Here is a 26,021-nt window from a genome sequence, read left to right as displayed (position 1 = left end):
CCAAAGTAATTCCTGGGACATGTAGGCACATTGACAAGTGTGAAACACAAACAGCCACACAATCAATTCTTCTTCAAACAGAGGCCATGACGAACGAACTAGAGAATGTAAAATTGTCTTTGAATGACTTTCGAATTGAAGCTCTTGCAATGCCAACTTGAGACAGTTTTTTAATAATGTTCAACTAAATCTGAGAAGGCGGGGGACCAACTAGATCTCATCTACCCACAGCAGCATCTGGCAGTCGGTCTGGGGTAAGGTGTTGGATAACCTCAGTGAGAATTAGAGTTCTCTCTGGTAAACAGGTCGACATTTCAAGAGCTATCATTGTCAAAGGTGAAATCCATCCTGTCATCAAATTTCTGACCAGCTATATTACACTTTTCCTCCAACAAGCAGCCAATTTCTGATTCTGAGGTATTTTGAAAATCCCCAGAACACCAATGACTTCAAGTCCAGAACACATGCTTACTATTGGCAAAAAAAGAGATGGTCAAACTAGAAACAATAACACCCATATTGTATCAAATCTGAATTATTAAGCCTATCAAATCAGAATTGTGTTTTTTGTACAGTAGAGTATCAATAACAATGCATATAAATAATATACAAGCATTAGAAAACATCTGCTAACTATCATACGATGCTAACCTGTTGAGCTGAGAGTTATGTTACTGATGTTGACTACCCCTCTACTGCTCTCCTCCTCCATGTTGCCAGGCAACGGGGCCCCTGACCCCACAGCGTGAGACCAAGCAGGCTCCTCCACATCTGGGGCTCCCGGCAGCAATGAGGTATGATCCAGAGTGCTGTTCAGCACTACTTCCTCCACTGGAACCCAGTACGGCGACGTCGAGGTCTTGGTGGAGCTATCCTGGCTTTCTGCGTGAGTAGATGTAGCCGGGTCTCCTGATCCGGCCGCTTGATATGGGTAATCGGAACTGGGGGGTGATGCTGAGGTGGAGAGCGATGGGGTTTGGGAATTGCGTGAAGGGGTGGAAGATTCATGAAACGTGGATGGGGATGTAGATGGGGGCGGAGATTGGGACGGAGATTGGGATGGAGATTGGGATGGAGACGGGGATGGAGATTGGGACAGTAAGAGGGATTGAGATGGGGGTGGCGGGGACGAGGAGGGAGATGGAGACGCAGCAATGGGGGACGAGGAGAGGGATTGCTGTGGCTCTGGTGAGCTTGATGGGAACGAGGCTCTTGCTGCCGAAGTGGACGGGGATGCAGATGTGGATAAGTCGACGCTTTCCGACCCAGTCGTGGTCACCACCGCGAGCTCCAGGGGACTCGCATTGGTGGTGGTGGAAGCGGTAGTGGTGGACTGTCCCTTCCTGTGACCCCTGTCCCTGGATCGTTCTCTGGATCTTTCTCGTGGTTTGCTGGTTCCAACTGGTCGACGTGAAACTTGAATCTCGCCCTTTGCCTCCGCGCCGGTGATTTCTCCGCTCCCCTCGTCTTCTCCCTTCCCTTTATCCTCCCCTCTGCCCTTCTCCTCTCCCCTGTTCCTGTCCTCGCCTCTGTTCTTCTTCCCCCTCCCTCTACCTCCTCTACCGCTGCCTCTGGAGGTCACCGTCTCCTCCCTCCTGTCACCCGGCTGGGTTGTGGTCGCCGATTCAACGCGGACCCAGGTTTCCCCGCCGGAGGTTACTCCAGGTGCAGCAGAGCCGGAGGCGGCAGACGTGTGCGTTCCTGAAGTCTCCCGTGTGTTGGTGCTATCTGCAGTCATAGAGGTAGTGGAGGCGGACGAAGTGGATGCCAGACGAGCGGGAGATTCTTCAAGGGCAGGTGTGGAGTTTTCCCTTGAGGGTCTGCTGGACCACGAACCTCCCGAAGAAAACAGAGCTGCAGAGGGCACGAAACAAATCCAAAGAAAAGAACGAGTGAAGTCAGGGGTCCAATTATTGCAGAGGGGGAGAGTAGTGCCAAAGACAAAGCCATAGGGGACCGACAAAGAAAAAAAAATCAACTCATGGATTCACACTGCTTTGCCGGGAGAGACAAAGCAAACACTTCTAAGCCGTCTGAGCTGTCCGTCAGCTGTTTTTCCTGCTCCAGCACTGCCTACAATTCAATAAGATCGCAGCTGTTGACACTGCAAAGAAAAACATATAAAATAAAGGTCCTAACATTTCCCTGTACGGTTTGTTAACATCACTGTCAGCACTTAAAATGCAATTTTATTCTGAAAGCTCAGCGATGTTCGACTTGATGCTTAACTATATAACTAATATGTTCATTTAAACCATTGTTTACACGTATAGGAAAAGCTTCAGTTGAAGGTGGGTCGATTTTTAACCACTTTACAAGAACGTTTTTCATTTTATTTTTTATTCATTCTGCTCCATTTTAGATGCAAGTTGCAACTTACGTTTACGGCGTGAAGAGATGGGCTCCATTCATTTTTTATTTTTGAGGTTGTATTTTTTGTGTTCCTCACTGTTCATGACGATTACACTGACACGTCATTAAAGCGGTCACTTAGCTTGACGTGGCCGTTAAATGGACAACTCTGGTTTTCAAACTTCTAACGTGAGTTCAGGTAGGAAGTACAGGTGTGAAAGCCAGTAGTAGTTTCCTCATTGTTCGAAGCTGTCAATCAGGTCATCAGCTGTTAGATCAGCTGGTAATTTCTATCTAATAAGCACAACAAAACAATGACATTGTTAAGCTATCATCTTGCTGCTTTCTCTTTCGAATATGATACATGCTGCTCCACCTCGCCTTCCCCGCCCAACAAGTTTTGGTTGGAAGACCTAAGTGGACTGTTATAAGGATTTAGTAGCTCAGAGGTGTAGAACAGGCTTGGCCAAGGAGCCCCTTATAAGTGAAAATGATCTTAAATCAATCCTGACAATGACTGGCGGCCAATGCAGCAACACTGGGAGTGGTATGAGATCTACAACCTGTCTGTCCTACGTAAGAGCCTGCAGCATTTTGCAGGTAAGAGAACCTCAGACTTATGAAAGGAATCTTTACTCATCGCTGAAACGTCTCACGGCCGGTCAAAAAAAACAAGCAATCATTATTTTTTACATTTTATGGAATATGGTAATGTCATTCAAATAATGAAGCCTGGATAGGGGACCTATACATCAATCTCCTGCTTGTTTGAGTATGGGTAATTCCTCCTTCATGCAAATCATCCGTCTTATCAAGCTGAACAGATAAATATAAGCCTAATATAAGCCTTTGCCATAACATTTGTATGTGACTTTATTCTAGAACTAATCTAATTAAAAGTGTAATTAGTTTAGGTTTAGGTATTGACCTTTGTGCTTGTATAGCAGAAATATGCCTGCACAGTACACACAAGACCACAAACATCTTTTTATATTTTAAGGAAATTACAGCTGGTGCTCGTCAGCTGTCCCACCTCGGGGCTTTTCTTGCGACCTGGAAATAATTCTCAGGGCTCCGTCTAGAAAGTCAACTCAATTCCTAAAATGCATCTGGTGGAGCAAAGAGGCTGCCCTATATATGCCTTATATAGGTTGAAGGGCGTGCAGTTGTGTGTATGCAATATTTGTGTGTATAACATCACTAAATAATGTATATACAATATTTGCGTTACTTGTAAAGTACTTTTGTGATGCTATTAGTGATATAGTGGTCCTTCTGTTGTCCTCACTGCAACGCATCTGTTCTCCCAGTTAAGCTTTATTCGTTATCGGATTCTCTAATGCGCCTCATTCATGGGGCTTATTTGTACTTTAAATATTGTGCCTGTTGTGTTTTCCCAACATCACAGACCAATTACTGCCTCAACAGCAATGTATCTCAGAATACTGTACATGCTTATAGGGAAGGAGGAGGTGTACTGTATTATTTCAATACTGTAAAGGTAAAAAATGTGGTGTACTCAAAGATGTCAGTAGTGTGAATGGTAGTGTGAGTAGTGGATGGAGGTGAGACAACACCAAAAACATTTCAAAAAGCCAATATAAAGCATCACATCTTAAAATTGACATGAAAAAAAGCATTACAAAAAAAGCACAGAGTGTTTTTTACACATTGTTCTCGGTTGTCCTCCTTTCCGAGATGTATTGACTCGTAATCTCTCTCAGGATGGTAAGGCTAGATGAGCCGGATAAAATCACACTTTGGAAGCTGAATAAATCCACTCACTTGGTGATGCTGCATTGGAGGAATTAGACACTTCATCCGTCACCTTCGTGGCCATCTCCTCTCCTCCTGCCTGTGTACTTGGTGCTTGGGTTCCTTCCGCATCTTCAGTCCCCGCCAGGTAGTTCCAAGGCTTCCAAACGGACTTGACGATTTTTGAGATCACCTACAAATAAAAAGAAGACGCACAAGAAGTTTTGTGGCCCGGTGATGTACTCCTGTTTGATACATCTCCAAATGAAAGGTGGAACCAACCTTCTTGTCAGCGGGAGTGGGGTCGACCAGTGGTCCGAGAAACTCCTCCGAGTCGGGTCCAGTCTCCAACGGCTCTCCCCAGTCCAAGAGATTCTGTCCTGGGATTAGCTGGAGAGTCACAAATGACCCCGAAGACTCTGAGGACCAGGGGTCTGAGTCTGAGGACACAATCCACGGGGTAATAAGCACAAATCTACATTCTGTTGTGATCAATGCATATAAACGATTCAACATTCAAAATCCCTCGTACATGCAGTGCTGTGAACAGAGGCCTCCTCTTGTAGGTCAACCAGTCCTGTCCAGTTTAACGGTGAAACATCACCGGCATCCGTGGTCCCTGCAAGGATATGTTTGCAAAAACACAGCTATTGTAAGTACAGTCCATCTTTATTTGGGTTTATCGATTGGACGGTTGATCCTCTGACTGATCAGCTGGTTCATGCGTCTACAGCTCTGCTAATCACAGACAGATGTGAAACCTCTGGGGGGGTTGGTGTGCGGTGTAGTCAAGTCTGGACTGCTGGTCCCTGTGGTGTCGGCATCACTACTGCCAGCGAGGTAGCTCCAGGGCTTCCACAGGGAGGTGTAGATCTGAGAGATGGAGCTTGACTTCTCGGCTTTAGCTGGGAAACAAAGTTTAGGATTTTTACTGTTCATGGCGGCTATTGTCGAAGGATCTTGTGCACACGCTGTCAAAGCTTCGTTGTGTTTTATTTTGTTGCAGAAATTTGCTTATAGCAGTCAACACAACTTCTCGATAGTTCAACTTTCTCACATCTTATTCTCTATTTCTCTCTCAATCCTGCAGTTGCACTAATATACATGACCGTGTTTAAGATATTATTGTTGCTATAGCTACAACAGTATCCATGACATGTATTGTCTTTGGAACAAATATCACTCAAAGCTTCCACAGTAACAAATATCATCTCTGTTATGAGCTGTTGTATCAGGTTTTAACACAAAAGTTGATGATGATGATGATGATGATAATCAGCATATTTAAAAAATGAAATGTATCGATGTCATGTTAATAATACGCATATAATAATGTAATGTAAAGAATTTGGCAACTCTTAAATAATACTAAGTTGTGTTGAGTTTCTCTCCACCTCCTTACATTCAAGGGTGTACTGGTGTACAGGGTTACTGCCAACATATACAGTATATACATACACACACAACGTAAGGTACCTCTGAAGCAGTACGCATCATATAGTGCGGTGCTGTTGTCCTCGGTGCTGTTGGGTGCGACGGTGTGGACTCCCGGATGACTTCCCACGCAGTCCGCACGAGGCCGAGTCACCAGGTAGCGCACGCTGCCATCAGACAACCAACCGGGCGCGCAGCTGTCCAGGCCGTCTTTCCAGGCCAGATACAGCTGTCCCACTGTGGCCAGCTGCCCCCCGAGGGACACGCAGCGGTCTGAGGCCGAGGACAGGGACAGCCTGCCTGGGACCGCGGAGTGAAAGACTTCCCCTGGAGGACAGAGACATGATGTTGTCTGGATGACGTCTGTCGGATAGCCAGCGGCTTGAGTACTTTGACATCACACATAATAATAAGCATATGAACGTAAAGTATGGTAATATGTCTTTGTAATGTAGTTCCTTGTATGTGGCATTTAGCCCCAGGCTCGTTGCTCACTAGTATAAGACTTCATTATGCAAAACAGAGCAAATGTTTATATTCTTTTAAAGGTTTAATTTTTAAGCAAAGGTTACTCAAACAGGTGTTTTGGTGAATTTATCGAGGACAACTTACAAAGTAAATTCATATACATTGGTTGCAAAAGCCACTTACTTTGTCCTGAGTAATATTTTAAAAACATAGAGAATGCTCACCTGTCCTTTAATATTGCCGCAACATATTATGTGCAGTGCTAATTCGTGTGCATATGTGCATGTTTTTGTGTGTACCATCCAGTTCTTTTGCGAAACAGTAGACATCAAACAGCTCTTTGGGGTCCCTCTTCCCATAATTCCTCACTCCAGATGAGTACTCCTTGTGTCCATAGCAACCAAGCCCTGGCAACTGGATGGAATAGCTGTGAGGAAAACCATGTGGGTGTCATAAATGGGAATGAACCTCTAATTTGACTAATCATAGGTAATATGTGAGAATGTCTTGAACATTATTTCATCTTACATGTCAATGTGTTTGTTTTCCATTTTCAACATTTAAATGTCAAATTCTAAATATGAATCTATTTTAAAGGGCAACACATTAAAATAAATTGAAATACAATTAGCAGTAAATAAAAACAGCTGTTGAAAAAAATAGAAATCAGCAGATTAAGTTTAAGTGACAAAAATAACTTATTGTTAGATGAGTCAGTAGATGGTCCAAAAAGAGAGGCAACAAACTCAACACAAAACAAAGCAAATGTCTTCATTATAAAAAATTAACAGGCATAAAAAACATATGTATATATAGAACTGTTCAAAATAGTCCAAAAGTACATTTTGATAATGGATTAATCATCAAAGAAAGTTTGTATTTTTTTGGTGTATGAGTTTTACATTTCAGCAAAATTATTTGCACTTTGGCTGAGAATTAAATGAGAATATTAATAATTACCCTATTACCAAAACCTAATTTCTCACCAATGCATCAAAAAGTGCAGCTTGGCAACAAGCTCTAAGCTTCAAACTATGACTTTGTACCACTCTTGTGTCAGTTTGGTAATTCCTAGTGACGGAGGATCAACATTCACTCCTTACGCACATAGCTTCGTTTTAAATTGAACTTTTAACTTCCAAGAAATTCAAATTTAGGCAACAAAACCACTTAGTTATGTTTAGGAAAAGAGCCTCACTGACTGGTGACTCATGTGACAAAATGTCAAGGCTTGCTTTCTGTTTTGCACTGGACACACTACAGCGGCCTTCTAGACAAAAGCCCGGTGTTAGTTTGACTCACCCAACTCGTTTTAATGAGGCAAGGTGTCAAAGACCCAGCTGCATTATTCAACACGTTGGCTGTAAGAAGGGTTTGACCACCGACAGCCAAAGAGCTTAGCTTTGCATAAAGACTGGAGAGAGGGGGAGCAGGCGGCCTGGATAACAATCCGCCTGCGGACCCTCTAAAGATCAAAAAGTCTTGCTAAACTTCACTAACCAGCGGCTGGTGGTTTATTCATAATAACCACAGAGAAGGGAGAGCTTGTATCAATCTCCTCATCTAACTCAAGGAAACATATCACATATTCCCTCTATCAAATGTTTCAATTGAATTAATTCATGTATATATCATCATATTGGTTTTTAGACTGGGGGTTCAGCAAAAAAAATGTTTTTTTTAATAGATAAATAGAGAAAATAACCACACTAATATGCAGATTATTCAATACTGAATAGGACTGTGAGTTCTGGCCTGAATTTAAAGCACAGCGGGACTCTCAACAACAAGTAAGCGACAGAGAGGATGTGGAAAACACAAGGAACTCATTGAAGGGCTCCTCACCGGACAGTCTGGTCATCCAACCAGCCGGCTGCACAGCTGGCAAAGCCGCCGTGGTGCGCTGCCCACAGCTGGGCCGGTGTGGCCATCTCAGCAGAGTTTTCCTGACAGGCCCGCTGGGCATCAGCCAATGAGAGGCCGTATCTGGTGCCGGCGGCCTGGTAGTGAAACACCACACCTACATGGGTACACACAGGGACATGCGATGACGTTGTTTTGAATTCATAGAGAAGAGAAGAGCACCAACACAGCCGACTTTAAATTCAATAAGCACGTGAGATGTAATCAATATACAAGTTGTTGTGGCAATAGATCAATCCATCTAGAACTAGGCGAGGTTTATCTGAACTCAATAAGAAAAGTGATTATTAGTATTCAGTTCCAACTCTTTAATTAAAAGAATCACAAAATTACTCAAGTATTAAACTGGATCAAAAACAACACAGAGAGCAGTAGGCTACAATACTTAAGATTATATGAAAATTGTTGAATCATTGTTATTCAATCTTAATTAAAAAAGCTGAGAAAGGTTGGCAGGGCTCCTGTTTTCAAGATGCCGTTATCCATCTGACATTAACACAACAATTATGGAATGTAATATGGCACAACAATCACTCAGCAGTGTTTCTTCTGGAGCCTAAATGTGTCCATGAGGGCGCTGTGGCACTAAACCTTTCTCACAATGATATCTCCCGTCAGCGGGTGCTGCACTTACCGGAGACCACCAGGGGCACAGTGTCTCGCTCATATTCGTTACCCATGACAACCTGACAGCGGTAAGTGCCTGAGTCGTTGGTACGAAGACTGGAGATCTCCATGGTAGCATTCAGAGGATTGGCAGTGTATCCTGGCATCGCTACGCGGCCACTGAAAGCCTTATTCACCTTGATTGCATCACCTTTGGCAAAGAAAGAGAGGTTTCTTAATTATAAATGTCTAGTGGCCAAATGCAAATTTGAGCGATAAAGCATAAATGTAAACTTGATACATAGCTCGAGTTAAAGAGGAACAAATCCACTCCAATGTGAACACACAAACCCACAAACAACTTTTGTACTTTGCTTTTGCCACTGGTTGGAAGAGGTCGGGCTCATTTGGAACAATGTGGTGTCACATACTTGTGCGGACCAGTCGGGTTTCAACACTTGGATTAAACAGAGTTGTTGCTTCAGTTTCAGAAATCAAACCACAGCCCCAAAGCTCCAAGAAAACAAAGTAGCTCAAAGCCTTTTTCACTGAAGAAAACATGGCATAAACAGGTTGATTGGCTGTGAGACTGAACTACAACAGTTGAGGGGCGGATCATAAAACCCAAACAATGAACTGAACGACACCAACACTTGGGCCCAGTGTAGATGACTTAAATCTGTGCCGACCAGTGACCCTCAAACCCTTCCCCCTGCACGGTTTTGAGTATTTACAGGTACAGTGGAAAATCTCTAGCAGAGGGACTCATTTCAATCATATTCACACATTTTTCATTTAGCTGACGCATTATCCAAAGCGACTTACAACAAGTGCATTCAACCAAAAGAGTACAGACCCAGAACAACAAGAATTGCACCACTGTACTATAGAGTGACTATAGGTGTACTTCCTAAGAATACTAAGCATTGTTATCTGACCGAAGGAAGTACAGTTATCCACCAGCTAATAATCATTGTGTCTCTGTTTCACCTTTAGCAGAAAGCACAACCTGCTCCAGAGGAGCATCCTCTTCTTCTGCTGGTAGCCTCACGTGAGTCCATAGGACGTGGGCAGCCTGGCTGGAGGAGCTGGTCTGAAGGGTGTAGACACAGGGAAGGACGGCCTTGCCTGCCAGCGTTTGATGTACAGGAGGATGTGTGACCCTACGCATGTTCACTACGGAGGAGGCTGCACCTGGAGAGGATGAACAAAAGCACACAACGTGATTAGCAGTTAAATATGTTGGCAAATATGTTGACGTTTCAAAAAAGAAGGAACAATATATTGTAAATCATTTTTGACTTACAAAATTAGGGTATACCAGTATCTATCAAAATAAAAGGTTGCAAGCTATACTGCAGCTTCTAACTAAGGTGCCCTGCTGCAGTTACAAGACCTCAGGGGTTTATTAACAAATGCACAGTGATGCAGGTTTCCACTGGAGAACAAGACCCTGGTTTATCATTCCAGCACAGGAACATAACGCTGACCCATCACACACAATCCTATACACGGAGCATAACAACACACAGAAGTGATGACTCCGGCTCATAGGCTCCAATTTACAAGTTACTCAAACTAATTAATTAATTAAAATTCATTTCATGTAAGAGAAGCATTAATGTAAGGTCAATGCCACTGTGTGAGGGAATGTCTTGGTAACTCACATTAATAACAAAAACTCAATATCTGGTTGCCATACAAGTTCTATGTAACCATGACAACATCATGTCACCTGTGTAAAAATTATCTGGTTGCAAAGCAATTCTTGCCTTTTTGAGGTTTTAACTTTCAAGCAGGATTATGTTACATTAGTTATGTTAGTTACATTAGTTATTTAAAGGTGAAAACCGCCTTGTTCCTAACAACTTTTTCTATTAAGTATCTTCCTCAAAATGTCCTTTTAAGGAAGACCAAGTTATTGCCATGACAACTGATCCTTCTCTATCCAGATTTTGATATGCAGCCGCAGTGGAAACATCATGTACAAAGGACAGTAAGTTAAGTTTTAAACACATAAGAAGACAATAAGGCACAATTCATCATATCCAAGCTTTAATCATCTTAGGCAAATTTGCTCCAAGATTTTAGAAATTGTTTTCTTTTCTGGTTAATTCAAATCCCCCAAATTAGTCAAACGCACCAATATCAGCATACCAAGAGAACCTGTGTAAAAGATATAAAGAAGCCATATTTGGAATATAGCACATGGTAGAATTAAACCCCCAAAAGATATTTCCATCTGCATTTAGATTGGACTGCTTTCACGAGCTGAGCCCCCCGGGAGCATCTCTGTGCTGAACAACGCCCCCGCTGCCTTCCCCCCAAATCAGATGTAATCACAGAATCATAAATACTAAGGAGAAGCAGGAGAGCCTGAAAAAAGGACATAGCAAGAATGAGAGAGGGATGTGGAGAGAACGTATCATAAGAATAATCAAAGATAAAGATTGGGGATAAGAAGAGCCCGAGAAACGGAACAGAGCAAATTGAGAGACGTTGGAGGATAAGAATAGCTTGAAACATGGTGGTGACAGATGGGACAAAAGAAACTCGGCCTAAAAGGAGCAAGAGAGACTGGAAGTGACATGAAAGGACACTCTCTATCATCAGCAGATGCCTCTGCTTATTTCTGTCAGCCCTCTCTCCAAGAGGCCAGTGTGCTGCCCTGAAGGGGGGACTGTGAGGAGGAATCGATTGTGCTGAAAAAGGAAATTTGATGAAATCATGGTAAGTATGTTGTTAAACGGACTGAACACGTCTCCGAGCAGATGCATAGGCAGGATTTATCATTAATCTCGACCATTGTTCGACAACTGTCCATCATCACATATCTATGAGTACGTGGTTGGACTTTGTTGACGGCTCGAGGGGAACTTTGTGGTGATGAGCTTGAAGATGATTGACTACTACTGCTACTGCTTCTGAAACAATAACACAAATGTTTGAACAGCTCCTACAACATAAGCATTTTGTCTAGTACTTGCATCTGAAAACAATAGGGGGGTTGCACTTCTTCTGGTTTTTTTGGTAGTAGTTTGATATTTTGTTCACTCCCGGATTGTGCAGCAAACAAACATGATTGAATGGAGTAATAGCTTTCTGCAGTGAGAGCACAACGACCAAGAAGGTATTGTTTTCTAGGTTCGGAAATAAGTTTCTCCCTGCACTAGAAATCAAGAATGACCAACCACCATGCATGCCAATGGCAGGAAAAGTAATTAAGCAAAGGAACTTATCTTTACCAGAGGCAGTCAGCAGGCAGCACGTGGAGCCTCAAACCTGCGGCTCTGAGGTGTTTTGTCTTTTTGTTCCATAATTGGTCATTTTATGCAGAGTTGTAATGGAACAGATGGTCGACTAAACTTGCACAAATGAGCTTGGAGGTGTTCCAGCTAAGTCCCACCGAGCATGTCTGAAAACATCAGCTCTTAAAACACTCAAATTAGTGCAGACGTCTCTTGTGAATTTGTGTCGATGGAAAATGAATGTGGGAACTGACGTTTTTTTTACACATTCTTGTCCAGCTGTTCCTGACCTCTTTATTTTTACCTGTGTGCCAACATTATTCATCCCATTTTTTCCTACAGACCGTAAACTGCTGGTTAATTTCTGCAGCAGCTGGCGATGCGATTTAGGAAGGAGGAGAAAGACAACTTACCCATGCCTAAATAGAGCAGCAGAACCAGGGCGCAGAGAGTCTGGTGTTCAGCACCACGCGGACTGAGCGCCATGCTGGACCTGTGGAGAGAGAAACCAGGATCAGCTGCACGTACAGGCAGCGGTTCAAAGGGTTACGTCCTGCAAATATTCGTTCATTTTTTTCCACCCATAGTAGTGGTCCTGTTGGTAGGGCCTGAGTCTTGTATGGGAGTTTGCTACTATCGGTAAGTGTGTGTGTGTGTGGGTGTGGATGTGTCTGAGTGTGTGCGTGTGAATTGATGAAGCAATTGTAAAGTTCTAGTTGTCAGGGGGGGGGAAAAGAAGTTTGTGATTTGTGAAGTGATTTCAGTGTTACAACATGAATAAGGGAAGCCTGCCAGTAAAAGCTCTCCAGCTTAGTTACCAAAAACCTTTACAAAACTAATTGTATTAACTCAATACCAAAGTACTACCCCTCAGTGATGTTCAAACACACACCAACATATGTCACTCATCTCGAGGAGCTGTCTGCCTAACATGAAAATGTCTCTAACAGGTCTACAGGTCTCATACCTGATCACAGAGCAATGCGTCCATAAGGCAGAATCACAAATTGGACTAAGTTTGCGCTGCAGAGGAAAAAAAGATGATTCTGGTGCATTCCTACTACACAGCATAGTGGAAATCCTACCACACATCAGATGTGAGATGTGGACATTGCTGGAGGATTTGGCTTGAGGCCCAAAGCTCTTCAGCTCAACAGAGAGACGCCTCAGACGGAGCTGCATTGATGGGTACGAAACGAAGAAGACAGCTGTGTTGTTTGTTGTTTGAAGCTTTGTTTTATAATGCTGATTATGGGATAATCCGTTTACAAAATATTGGTTCTGTATACCTTCCATAGTTCAAACGCATTATGAAACAGATGCTTACAATGGACCATTCTAAAGGATTGGAGCAGAAAACGTGTTTAGACTGTCTAGATTTAAGAAATAATTTATCCAGGAAAGCAAAAGAGCTCTTTGCATTCACCAAGGTAACAGCAACTCGTATCACCAGCATCTCTGACGCTCAGAGAGAAGATTATGCAACACCAGTTCAACCCCTTATAAATTACAGGAATAATGGTCACTCTCTTCTCCAACCATGTGAAAGCTCAGAAAAACCTTCAACCGTAAAAAACTGGATCGTGTGAGGCAAAACAAAACATTCCTCTCAGATAAGTAAAGCATCCGGACTCCTGCCAAACTCTACTGCCATTAAACAACAATTTGTTGAGTGATTTTTAATGGTGGGCAATTGAGTTGGTGTCTGGACTCTTTGAAAAAGGGGGATCCTGGTGCGGGTGGGACCCCCCTCTGCCACGCACTTTGATGCGTCCGATCACTGAAGGTGGGTTGGGACCTTGTGATGGGCTGTGACAGATTGGGGTTGAGCTGTTGGGCTCTCTGCATGTTAAAGGTCTGAACCATTGGTGGAGCTAGCTGGGTGGGTGACAAGAGATTTCTAAAGGCTTGGAGAGGGTCACGACACCGAGGAGTTTGCCCAGCCTTGTAAGAGAGAGTGTTTGAGAGTGCTGTATTGGAGGCAGGGGCCCATCAGCCACTATCCAAAGCAAGAGAATACAGAGTTCAGCCTATGGACGTCTCTATGGGCGCTAAACAACATATAACACTGAGTGCTCCGCAGACATCCTCCTTTCAACGTTTTACAAGAAGGGATTTACAACATACAGTGCACCGGCCATTCAATCACACCGGCCGCATACTAACCAGCACCACCTTTTGTTAAGGACGAGACATCAGATGTCGCGAACACCTCCCTCTGAAAAGCCACCCTTCGCTTTCACAGGCGCAGCTGTGTCTTGACGAGAAAAGAGTCATAAGTCTCTAAAATGCTCGAGTGAACCTCAATGTGGACGTCCATCTGACACATTTTCCCCATGCTGTCTGAATAGGACGCATTCTCCGCTGGTTGTGGGAGACGGGCGATCGGGGTGACGGAGAGCTAACAGACGGGGCTGGCAGCGCTTCGCACCGGCTCAGAGCGGAGCTGTCAGTCTGTTGAAGCCAGAGACCAACTGGCCCCGTGATCGTCGTGACGCAGGCCAGGTGGGCCCTTTGCCACAAAATCTGCCTCAGCTCTGCAGTTGGTGGGAAAATATCTTCAAGAAATAACACGTGGAGCACGTCGCGACAGCGTTGGAACAAACTAGAAGGGTCCCTTTGAAATTTGAAAGCCACAGTAATTACACTTTGTGTTACTAAATGGAATCAGTTAGCCTGAGAAAGCTACATCTGCAGCATTAAAACAGGATCAATTATAAAATGGCTCTGCTTCAATGATTACTGTATAACGCTCCGCCTGGCGAAATGTTATTGTTTACGAGCAAAAGGGATTGGAGGATGAGGACGAGCCACCAAGTCTGAGGACTGTTGTGTTTAAATGAACCAGAAGCAGAAGCAGGGCGGAGCCACCATCGTTCTAGCGTTAACTCTGATGGAAAAGCTCTTAGGCTTCCACCAGACTGTTAATGTTAAAAATGGCTTTTTGTTAACTAACATAAAATATTCTAGATGCTTTGAATGCAGTTACCTTTGGAAGTAGTTATTCCTATTTACCTAGTTTAAGGGTTAAGTAAATATTTAGACGCCATAGATGTTTTCTGACATAGAAAATATCCAACAGTTTCTTCAGTTTCTTTAGAAGCACCTTTCTTGGGCAACGGCAATAATGACAAGAGGAAGCAGCAGAATAAGTGTCTAAAAATATATCTTTTTCTCGCTGAAGAAGAGAAGCTGAGGACTAAATCTGTAGACGGTGGAGACAGAGACACTTTTACAGTAAGGAGTCAAACTGTCAGTCATATATTCCCCCCCCCTGGGACCCGACATGAGCAGGTGATTTCTCTTTTTCTTTAATCATGTCTCACAAAAGTAGTACCTGCAGAGAGCGGCAGGATGTACGGCAGAACAACAGCTCCGGATGAGTGACAGACAAAGTGGTGAGCTGGGAGAGGAAGCAGATATAGGAGGAAAGGATGGTCATTTTTATCACCATTGTGAGAATACTACACTGCCGTAGTAAAGAGAAGCTACGTTGGAAGTATGGAAGTAAATCTGTGTCATCGGGTTTTGAAAGAAAAACGTGATTGAATTTCCAGCACTGAATATTTATGCATTGAAATGATGTATCTGAATGTTTTTCAAAGTTAAAATACTGCAAAAAATTCAACCGCAAAAAATTAGACGTTAAAATATTCAACGTTAAAAAATTCAACCGCAAAATCTGGGACCTGAAGGAAGAGCAATCGATTCTAGATTCAAGATCAGGAGCGTGCGTCAAGCTAAAGGAGCGAGCGTGTCATGTCCAGAAAAAGATGTTAGTTAGGTTGTCTCGTGTCCGTCTCGTGAGTTCCTGTTTTATTTTGGAAAATGAACCTTCCCCTTGTTTCAGGCAACTTTCCCCTTCCTCTTGTGTCGGTGTGATTGCCGCCCCTCCCCTGATTGTCTCCACCTGTGCACTTCCCCTATGTGTGTGTATATATTGTCTGAGTCCCCCTCTGTCCTGTGCCAGTTCGTCTTGTCCCAAGCCACCGTGCCAGCGTTACGTATGTCCACAGTCTTGCCTCGTTTTTTGTCGACACCTTAATTGAGCCTGCTTTCAGTTTTTGTCTCTAGATCGGTTTTTCCTCGCCCACGAGTGATTTTTATTTCAGCGGCCATGCCCTGCCCTTTTGTTAATAAACTTTGATTCTTTTTTCGCACCACGTTGTGTGAGTCGTGCATTTGGGTTCCCGTCCACCGTCCGGTCGTGACAGAGCGCCCAATACAACTTGGGCTTGTCGGCAGCATGGTGACCAGATTGTAACCATGTCCAATAATAACGGGGCTTTAACTCTTCTTCATGCCATCAGTGTGGCCACGTATGAAGAAATATATAAAAGAATATAAGTATGTGTATACAAATATAAGTATACAAATCTGCAGATTGTCTACAAGCTTGGTTGGCTGACAGTGTAGTGCAGCTGCCCTGTGATGCAATGTTATTTGGCTCGACAGGGTTCAAATCCAGGTTGTGGCGAATTTTTAATAAATATTCTTTTATGTATTACTTCATACGTGGCAGTGACGTAGTGCTCACTTATACAATCGTAATCGCTGCAATGGATATGGGATGCATTTTTGAACATTTTCAGCACAATATTGTATGTATGGGGGAAAACAAACACTGCCCCCCCCCCCCCCCCCCCCACTACGCTACAGCGGCTCATCTGCCTCTTCAAGCGCGTTCCTGGTTTCAAAACTCCACCAATCACTCCTAACAGCTTGTCGAAGGATCTCAGCATCATTAAATTAATTCAAAACTAGAAGAAGAGGCGTATTCTGACCGGATCTACGCTCCCGTTTAACTTCCGCTTAGTTCATGTCCAATACAGTCTGTTAATATACAAATGTCAGCTGTCTATTACGGAATCTTACAGACACAAACCACACTGATGGCATGAAGAAGAGTTAAAGCCCCGTTATTATTGGACATGGCTACAATCCAGTCACCATGCTGCCGACAAGCCCAAGTTGTATTGGGTGCTCGCTCCTTTTGCTTGACGCACGCTCCTGATCTTGAATCTAGAATTGATTGCTCTTCCTTGAGGTCCCGGATGTTGTGGTTGAATTGTTTGCGGTTGAATTGTTTGCGGTTGAATTGTTTGCGGTTGAATTTTTTGCGGTTGAATTTTTTGCAGTATTTCAATGTTGAAAAACATTCAGATTCATAATTTCAATGCATACATATTCAGTGCTAGAAATTCAATCACGTTTTTCTTTCAAAACCCGGTGACACATACTTCCATAGAAGCTAGGTTGGAAGCCCCATGATTCTTCATGATTTGATGTTTGCAAACGAGTTTTGAATAGATATGTGGCCGGAAAATGAAATTATTAAAGATTAAAATTTCCTTTAGTAAATTGTAAAGACAAAAAAAAACTTGTACATAAATTGCTAAATAACTTAAAAACAGGAAAAATGAACATCACAAGAGAAGAGTGAACTGAGCTAAATCAGGTATTCACTTCCTGCACCCTTAATGCATTGTGCACACAGTATTTCACACTATTACACACATTCAAACACACTGTGTTCGATGTGCCTGTGTGGTGACTAAACACATTCAAAGCAACTAATGACTCATGCAGCTCTGGCTGCGGCTCCGGTTGGAGACACGGCTCTGGAAAGCTGGTCCCTCCAATTCACGATTACACACTCCTTCCTCTCACACTGACACCATTGATCTCAATGGGCAATGAGACACAGGTTATTTAAACCAGCCCGTTTAGGATTTTATATGCACACGCAGTAAATGCAGAGAGGAGGCAATTTGGAGAGCTTTGAAGGATCCCCAAGAGACAAGTCGGGTAAAAACGAGACTCGTAACAAGTTAACACGTTTATTTATTATTCAGTGTTGAACAGCATACCAAGAGGAAATATACTGATGTTATGTTTTATGCATGTATCACTAATTGGTGCATTTATGTCAGAGATTGACTGCTCTTCATCCATCTGTTACCTAGATGCCCATAGAGCGACACTCCACCGACCTGCAGCAGATGATCTCAGAAAAGCTTTTGGTCTTTTTGGCACCATCAAATGTCTGTTTCGGTTCAGTCAGCTTGTACAGAGAAATCTATTGAGATAAATTTGAGTATAAGCGAGTTGCAGTATTTATAGTGTAGCTCGCTATATAGAGTGTACGTGCATATTTGAGAAGCATTTACAAAGCTTTGTTGTTTTCGAGGAAGGAGAAACCAGGGAGCACTAGACAGAAACTTCGGCCAAATCACATCACAGACTCATCGGGCAGACCGTTACCGCAAGAGCGGAAAACTATTGTATTTCACTTAAAGACTTACAAAGTATTACATACACATATTAAGAAGCTACACAACCTACACTATTTCTAAAAATCTATAGTTCTCAATAAAATAGGGCTTTTAAAGTCATTAATCATGGAGTATTCTATGTAAAATATTTTTCAAAGAAATAGCAAAAACTACCCAAACAAATCTCTTCTAAACTACATTTTTTGAAATACACATCTTGATAAAGAGCATGTGTAAGCAAACAGTTTCCAATCAAGCAGACATCGGTATTAATTTGCAGTCATTTGTCTGGCCACTCTTTTGAAGAGGGAAGCGTTGTGTCACTGAGCACAAATTTAGTTTAATAGAGCATCTTTGTTATTTATATTATGCCAACTATGTAACTGATATTCCTCTATGGATCTGGTTGTCAATTAACTAAATCCACATTTGCTCCTGCAGTATTATTGAACATTATACATTGATTTGTTTTCAGTAATGCTGGTTTTGTTGTGTCTTATGATGCAGCGATTGTGAGTTTGGCATTATGCAGCTTGTTGAACAGAGCCGTGATCTGTTGAGAATCGCAAAGAAACACGCACACTTAGTCACCATCACGCAATGTGGGTTTTATTTTACCACTTTTGAGTCCATGGTGAAACCACAGATACTTTGGGTTGCAGTGGGACCTGCCAGGCCTCGCCCCTTCACTTTAATAGAACTGGAACTAAAATCTGGCACCAATGAAAAAAAGATTAGAACATGGCAGGTAAAATATTTGTTTAAGTAAATAGCCATATTGAAGGGGAAAATGATTTTAGGGTCAACTGACAAATACATGTAGAAACTGGCTAGTCGTAAGTAGCCTCTAGACCAGCTGATATAAAGACCCCAAAAGGTCAAAGGTGAAGGTTGTGGGGTCAGCTCTTGGTAAAAATATTAATAAAGGATTAGGGGCATGAGACGCACCAAAACGGCACAACCACATGTCCATCCTATGGCAAAGGTCATCAGAACAACGAGTAGCAAAGAAATGACATGGAAGAACAGACACACGCGGTGGTGGGGGTTCTTCCAAAAAAATCCTACTCTTTAATGATGTGCGGAGTCTGTGGAATATCAACTAGCCGAGAAAAAGACTAAAAACACATAGCTTTGTCAAGTATTTATAGCCAGAACCAATGCACACAGAGGCACAATCCATCTACTCATCCCCTCAACAGCACAAGGATGATGATGCATTGAGTACGTGTTCCATCAATCAAACTCAGGGGGAAAAAAATAACTGCAATGACTATTAGCTTCCTCTTCTTATTCTATTTTTTCATATTGCAGAGGCAGATACACATTAAGGCCCTGCCTTAAAGAGCTTCTCCTCAGCCAACTGCAAAGCTAAATATTTGTCTACCACCAGTCGCTGCCTTAGAGGAGAGCCTGTGGCCAAAGACAAAGAGAGGGACCTCTCTCTTTGTGTGGGTGAGCTCTTCAGCTGTGTTCTCAGCTACCCTCGTGACGATTGGCCTGGTGGGCCGCTCTAGTCCCTCCCAGGCTAAAGACGGCATGATTGATGGATGGGTTTGTCCAATCCCTTTTGGGTTTCGGTAGCCGGGGAAACATTCTGGTTTCAATAGGCCTATTCCAGGGAGAGATGGAGACATTTAATTTCCGTCCAGCAACTCAAGATACAACTATTCACTGCTCTTTTTCTTTTAGACAAATGTTTGGGGTTGGACCGTTGTGCTCTGAGATTTGGGAGCTGTCCAGTGCTGATATGTGAACAGATTTAGCTCCAGTCACTGTGAGGACATTGTTAGTCTGAAGCCCAGTCCCCCTATGACTGTAAATAAACCGTAAAGCTAAGGGAGATTTGATTCTCTGGTTGATGGCAGACCACAACAAAGAACATTGGCTGCATTATACATTAGAACAGATTACATTTTTATCCAAACAAAGTCAACACATTTTCAGAGCAACATAACTATTGAGAAACAAGCCTTTGACTGAATCCGATGTGAAGCTCATTTAGATCGTCACTGTAAGAGAGCGCTGATTTGCATTTTTATGTTGCTATTGGCACTGTTTTGAGGGGGGCGGACCTCATTATCACCCGAGTGACATATTGGCTTGGGTGTTTTCATACCATTGAGAAGAATATGAAACCCGTGAGTAAGAATTACCCTTTAGTTCCTACCTACTGAAAATACACCATCAGCAAGATCTGTGACATAGCTGCTCAGCTATGACCAGCTGGGGTTAACTCCTTCATGGCGTTTTGTTCTGAATAATTACAGTACTTTACGTCTGAAAGTAATTATTTCCATTTACAATTGATATGCAGATTATATTCTCATTTGTGTAAAATGGCAAGAAATAGAGCCTAGGTCGTAGATCATAAAGTAGAATAGAATTGTAGAAAATATTATCAAAAATAAGCAGCAAATCGTAACTTTTAATAAAGAATAACAGAGAATATGTGGCATATCTACTCAATCATATTTTCTGGAATAATCTAGAATTATTCATTTGTTTTTAATTTTCCAGAGGCTCAAAGTGACTCCTGGAATTGCCGTCATCTCGGATTCAGACATGATAAACAGCTCAGGGGCTGATTGAGTGCAAAGTCTGCAGCAACAGACAGTGAAGCAGCCAAACTGAGCTAGTAATCTATTTTAGTCGAACCTTTAACTTCCCAACAACACCGCTCTCTCTCTCTCTGATCCCCGTGCTGGTGTACGGGTGCAGTCAACTTGTTATACACATCTCTGCTGTATTTGTGCCAGGGCTCACGGATGCCCTTTCAAATAGGCTACACACTCACACACATCCAGACAGAATGAAAAATGCATGCTGTAAACTTTCAGCTGGGTCGCTTAGCGTCATTCCTCACTATTCCAGGCACTACTGCTCCTTCAGCTCTCTCTCTCTCTCTCACGCAAACACACACACACACACACACACACAGAGTACATTTCATGTGCTCTGACTTGTCCATGGCGTGGTGTTGCCTGGTTAACCATGTCCTTCTTCGCGGCATTGACACATAGCTGGTGGTGGACACAATAACAAGGCCAGCGGAGAAAAGACTTGGATTTAGTGAACAGAAACAGAATGGGCTTTATTGGGCTGCAAGGGCTGCAAGGGCTCTCATATTCTCAGACAATACAGCTCATCTGTCAAGGTGACCCAAGCCGTTCTCTACCACTTGGATTTGTTGCTCCAGTGTTTGTTTATAGAGAAAGCATCAACATAAGACTCTCACAAATCCATTCAGCTGCTTGGCACCAGGTAATCACTAATTTTATCGTAATTTAGTCACTTTTTTTGTCTAGAATTGAATTTTCTGAGTGACTTCCCAAGGTACGTATACTTCAACGTAAAGAAGAAGACAATGTGGGATCACTCAAAAATACAGTTACTGTAACATTACCGGATCTTCGATGTCATGCCCACTAGCTGTTCAGGACATGTTCACACATCACTCTGATGTGTTTCACAAACACCTGTTCAGGAGTTCAGATCTACTTGCACTATTGCGTCTCTGGCAATCAGAAAGCACGCTCCCTTCTGATTCCTTTTGATTTGGACAAGGTATAGAGTTAAAAGATGTATGTAAGCAAAGTTCTCCTCAGAGAAAGGACACATGATTATTTGGTGAGTTGATGGTGTATGCATACATACAGGGGTATGCATGCATGCAATTTTCATAAATTGCATTCTCAGTTTTTGAAAGTGCCTTATTGTATTTTAACCAAGACATCACCCCACTTTGAGCCCTCTTGTAGCAACCGAACGGTCTCAGGCGCCTCCTGCCACCGGTGACTTGAGATGCCACACACCGACCAAAGGACCGGTTCCATGAGGCGTGCTTGCGAAGCAAATGAATTCAAGGCTTTCGCTCCTACCTTATCCAGTCAAAACGAGACGCGTCTCAGTGGTGCAATCCTCAGGAATGTGAGCTCTGCGCCTCAGTGCAGGTGCCCCCTGAAAGCCCGCACGGGGTGCAGAGACGGCCGGATCGACGGAACGAGCAAACAGCACTTTGCGGCGGCAGAAGAACCCCGGCGCGTGAGTGAGTGAGTGAGTGCGAGTGAACAAGCTGTAGACGTATTGGACCTGTCACTCCTTCGCCAGCGGTGTCCTCTCCTCGCCGAGCTGCTATGCGCCGCTCATCCACGCGCCTCGATACAGATCGCAACACACGCACGCACGCACACACGCGCGCGCACCCACACACATACGCGCACACAGCAAGGTGCTGCCTCCGACCCCCCTCCTCGCCAACACCAACACCAACGCCGAGGGAGAGAAGCAAGATCAGCTTGAACAAAGAGGCAAGCAGTGACAGGCGGACTGCTCCAGCGCCCCCATTCAAAGAGGAAGGGGGTGTGGGGTGTGGGGGGGGAGGGGGAGTCTAAGAGAGCGAGAGGAGGGGAGGTGTACTTTACGAGCATAATCCGATTCCTACATAAACCTCAGTGGGTGATCCGGTGTCTGAGATAGATTGAAATTCACCCATGAGCTAACAATGACAGTCTGACCTCAACCCCCTGATACCCTGGTGCTACATCAGCCGTTTCTACACACACCTTCGTGTAAAGTGTAAGATAACTTCAAACATTCTGTTTTGTTCAATAAGAAAAATATACAACCAATATCAAGATACCAATGCTGAAAGAAATGTGACAAACACGGCCCCTTCAGACACATCTCACCACAGCCAACATCTCATCATTGCAGCAAGGTCAATACCCAAGTCGGTATTACTCATTACTGTAATATAATGAAAAGCTTGCTCGTTGCTGGCAGCTTTTAACCAAGGACTTCTGGCGGCAGGCTCAGCTCCGCCACGATTTCCATCAATGAAGAAGAAAGCAGTAGAGCCGCAAACCACTGCAGGTGTACGGTCTGACGTCACTCCCCTCGAGTAATGGAGGCCGGAGTTGGGAAACACAATGACTCAAACTGTTGAGAATAATTCCTCTTTTCACTCATGCCCTTCTGAGGTCTATTAGAATCCGAATGGTTCCTGATTGGAGACTTTTTGAAATGTGAGCAGTTCAGTTGAACCTACCTTTGGGTCAACCAACATAAATGAATGCAGTACAGTCAAACTTTGTATTCATTTCACACACTAATGGAATTCTAGTTTACCCTAGTCCCATACAAGGGCAATAAGGACATAATGGAGATGAGGGGGTGGGAAGCGGGGGACCTACAACCACACTTGACACTAGATTGCCATCTGACTCAAGACAAAGATGTTTTTGAACAGAATACATGCTTTATTGAGATAATCCGGCCGAATAAAATAGAAAGTTGTGGGACAGGAGGTAGTATTAGTAGGCAAAAGAAAATAACTGAAACCAAAAACAAGAATAAAAATGGTTCTTTATTAAAAGTATTACTAGAAACCAACTTAATACAAAATGTAGACTGCAGGACAACCTTTAAACTTCCAGAACTATAAACCACCATAAACTGGAGAATAGACCGGGGCAGAGATGGACTACACTGAGTAGTTCTCCCGTTGACTCCATCAGGTGCAACGCGACAATCCTCACAGCCAAAAGGGGGGCTCTCTGCATTGTGTCAGTCCCATCACTTGTATTTTCATGCATAGGGTGAAGGAGCCTCACCACGAGTGCTTAGTCTGCCAACAATGTGGCACTTCACTCCACTGAAAGAAAAGGAACACAAAAAGAATAAAAGAAAAACCCAGTTGGTCGGACAATGCTTCCCTGAAATAAAGGAAACAAAGAATCAAAACAACCAGTTGGCTCGACAATACAGGCGAAACACTAACAACAGCAGCAGGTGAGCTTTAAAGAAAAAGAGCACATTTTGGGCATGTTAAGTGATTTAATGACACGCCTGTAACAACGCACACTACCAGCCGTGACGGGAGAAAAAGGGAGAGTTTAGACTAAAAGGTGCCTCATATAATCTGTCCCTGGTGAGGAGTCAGTGGGGCTGCATTCACCAAAACTATACATTATTTACATTCACTACAGGAGCGTTCCTCACCACACACAAGACATTTATAATACTTTAATTTTATGGAGCCTCCATGAAAACAGGTTTTTTTGTTTAGGTTGAAATCCATGGAGCAATGCCCCGAAGCTCTTTATTTCATCTGCATCTCCTTCCAATCCTCCTCCTGTTGTGTTCAGAGGGAATCAGACATGTGAGATCTGCCTGTTGTTTTCCCCACAAAAAAGACTTTCCCCGTAAATGTGTCTTCTTGTGAAATGAACCTGCTGACTGGATCAGGAGCATCACTGGTAGGCCCGAACTAACCATTAACACAGCTTTTGTTTTTAGATGAAAGCCAAAAAATAACTGTCAAAGGGGATTAAAGACAAACTGTGTTGACACATTAAATATGGTTAAATATGACTAAAGCATCTTCTCTGAGACATGAAAAAGCTTTGTTTAATTTTAATTAAATAGAATAAATAGAAGTTGGTATTTAAGGGGTATGATTAAACAGTCTGTTTCTTACAGTCCCTTTGTACATCACCACCATCCTGTAAATGCCTGTTGACCAGAGGCACAATATATATTTGTTGTTGTAGGCTCGAACAGAGAATGACACAATGGCCCTTCATCTTTGTAATGTCAGAAGACCACAAACTGTAAGGACACTACGTCAATATCAGTAATGGACTGGATCAATACTTACTATTGGAAACTCCCATTACCTCTGTGCACTGGGACGAGATCAGCAGCACTCTAGAAAGACAATCTGCCCTCAGCTGCAATTTTCATCAGAAGATTTCTAGCTGAAATATAGTTTTTCCCTTTACCAAAAGTCCACCTTGTTCATCCTGTCAGCTCCGTGTTCCTCGTTGTTAGAACGAGGATCAACAGTGCATCACAGCTTCTATGCCTTCAAATGTCTCAAAACATGTCCGGGCTCTTCAGGGACTTTTTACCTTTTTTCGGCTCAGTGTTTTGGTTTTACATTCACCAACGTCACTCAGCGTGGGACACAGCTGGGCAGCTGTTGATAAATCCGAGGCAGGAAGACAAAGTTAGAAACTTGCTGTTAGAGCTGAAGAGGCAGGAGATGGTGGAGACCAAAACAAAGCTCAAATTGGAGTAAATGATGGACCATTTTTGATCATGTTGCAGGAAAAAACAATCGAAATGAAAATGCAGATGTTGCAAATAAAAATATTGTATGAATAACCATATATTTAACTGCAGGAAGTAAAAGTGCATATCTGAGCATGTTTGTGTTCAACAGGATTACATTTTTAACTCAGGAGTTTTACAGCACGCTTATAGCCAGTAATTCATGCACACACACATCGAGCACACATATGCAAGGAGGCTTGGCTCGGCCTCAACGTGAGCTGTGACTTTAAGAAATGTCAGGCCCTTCGCCAAAGAGACAAACAATGTCAATCACTCCCCAGCAAGGGAGCAGCCATGCACGCACAATGGAGAACACACAGTACACAAGGGAGGCAGGATGAGGACGATGACACAAGCACGACTTCTGTAAAGCTGTAATAGCTTCTTAACCGGAAAAATAAAACAACCAAGTAACACATGCTGCTTTTGGAAGGAATTGGAGGGAGTAATGGAGCTCTCGAAGGCATCATGATTCCTTCACACTCCTCTGTTTGTTTGGGCTCGTGTGTTGGCGCAGAATTTGCATGGCAGATTCCTTCATGTGTTTTTTTTCATGACCATGCTGGTAATGTGAAGAGATCAAACAGGCCAGTAATTAAGCCTCATAAAAAGAGGGAAACAGGATAGATTTTATAAACTCAGCAGTTGTTCAGATTTGGTTTAACCACCATGCTGCGTTTAAGTGTTTGCGAGGGCAAAGGCCCCCATCTGGGCGGCAGCAGAGCGGTTATAGAGGAAGTAAGGGAGACGCGGCCGGCCCGATGATAACCACATGGAATACCTCCACTCTGTCCCAGGCCCACTAGTTCATCGTTACTTTGGCCTACTATTTAGGAATTGT

The 26,021-nt window shown here is 43.2% G+C and overlaps 1 protein-coding gene across 1 annotated transcript in view; it reads right to left on the bottom strand.

Moving 5' to 3' along the window:
* The window catches only part of LOC119208895 (neurocan core protein-like), a 33,049-nt gene extending 10,653 nt beyond the window's left edge, over positions 1-22,396 (bottom strand). The window contains exons 1-12 of the mRNA XM_037457824.2: positions 21,943-22,396; positions 12,200-12,279; positions 9,529-9,732; positions 8,567-8,749; positions 7,855-8,029; positions 6,309-6,436; positions 5,584-5,868; positions 4,869-5,012; positions 4,640-4,726; positions 4,390-4,547; positions 4,138-4,300; positions 652-1,854 (exon numbers count right to left, since the gene is read on the bottom strand). Coding sequence (XP_037313721.2) covers positions 652-1,854; positions 4,138-4,300; positions 4,390-4,547; positions 4,640-4,726; positions 4,869-5,012; positions 5,584-5,868; positions 6,309-6,436; positions 7,855-8,029; positions 8,567-8,749; positions 9,529-9,732; positions 12,200-12,272 — 2,803 coding nt within the window. The 5' untranslated portion in view covers positions 12,273-12,279; positions 21,943-22,396. The remainder of the gene's footprint in view (positions 1-651; positions 1,855-4,137; positions 4,301-4,389; positions 4,548-4,639; positions 4,727-4,868; positions 5,013-5,583; positions 5,869-6,308; positions 6,437-7,854; positions 8,030-8,566; positions 8,750-9,528; positions 9,733-12,199; positions 12,280-21,942) is intronic.
* Between the last annotated feature and the right edge of the window lie 3,625 nt (positions 22,397-26,021).

Source organism: Pungitius pungitius, chromosome 15 (genome assembly GCF_949316345.1).
Source record: "Pungitius pungitius chromosome 15, fPunPun2.1, whole genome shotgun sequence".
Lineage (NCBI taxonomy): Eukaryota > Metazoa > Chordata > Actinopteri > Perciformes > Gasterosteidae > Pungitius > Pungitius pungitius.
The sequence above is the reverse complement of the archived record's forward strand: the minus strand, read 5'-3'. Positions and strand labels throughout refer to the sequence as shown.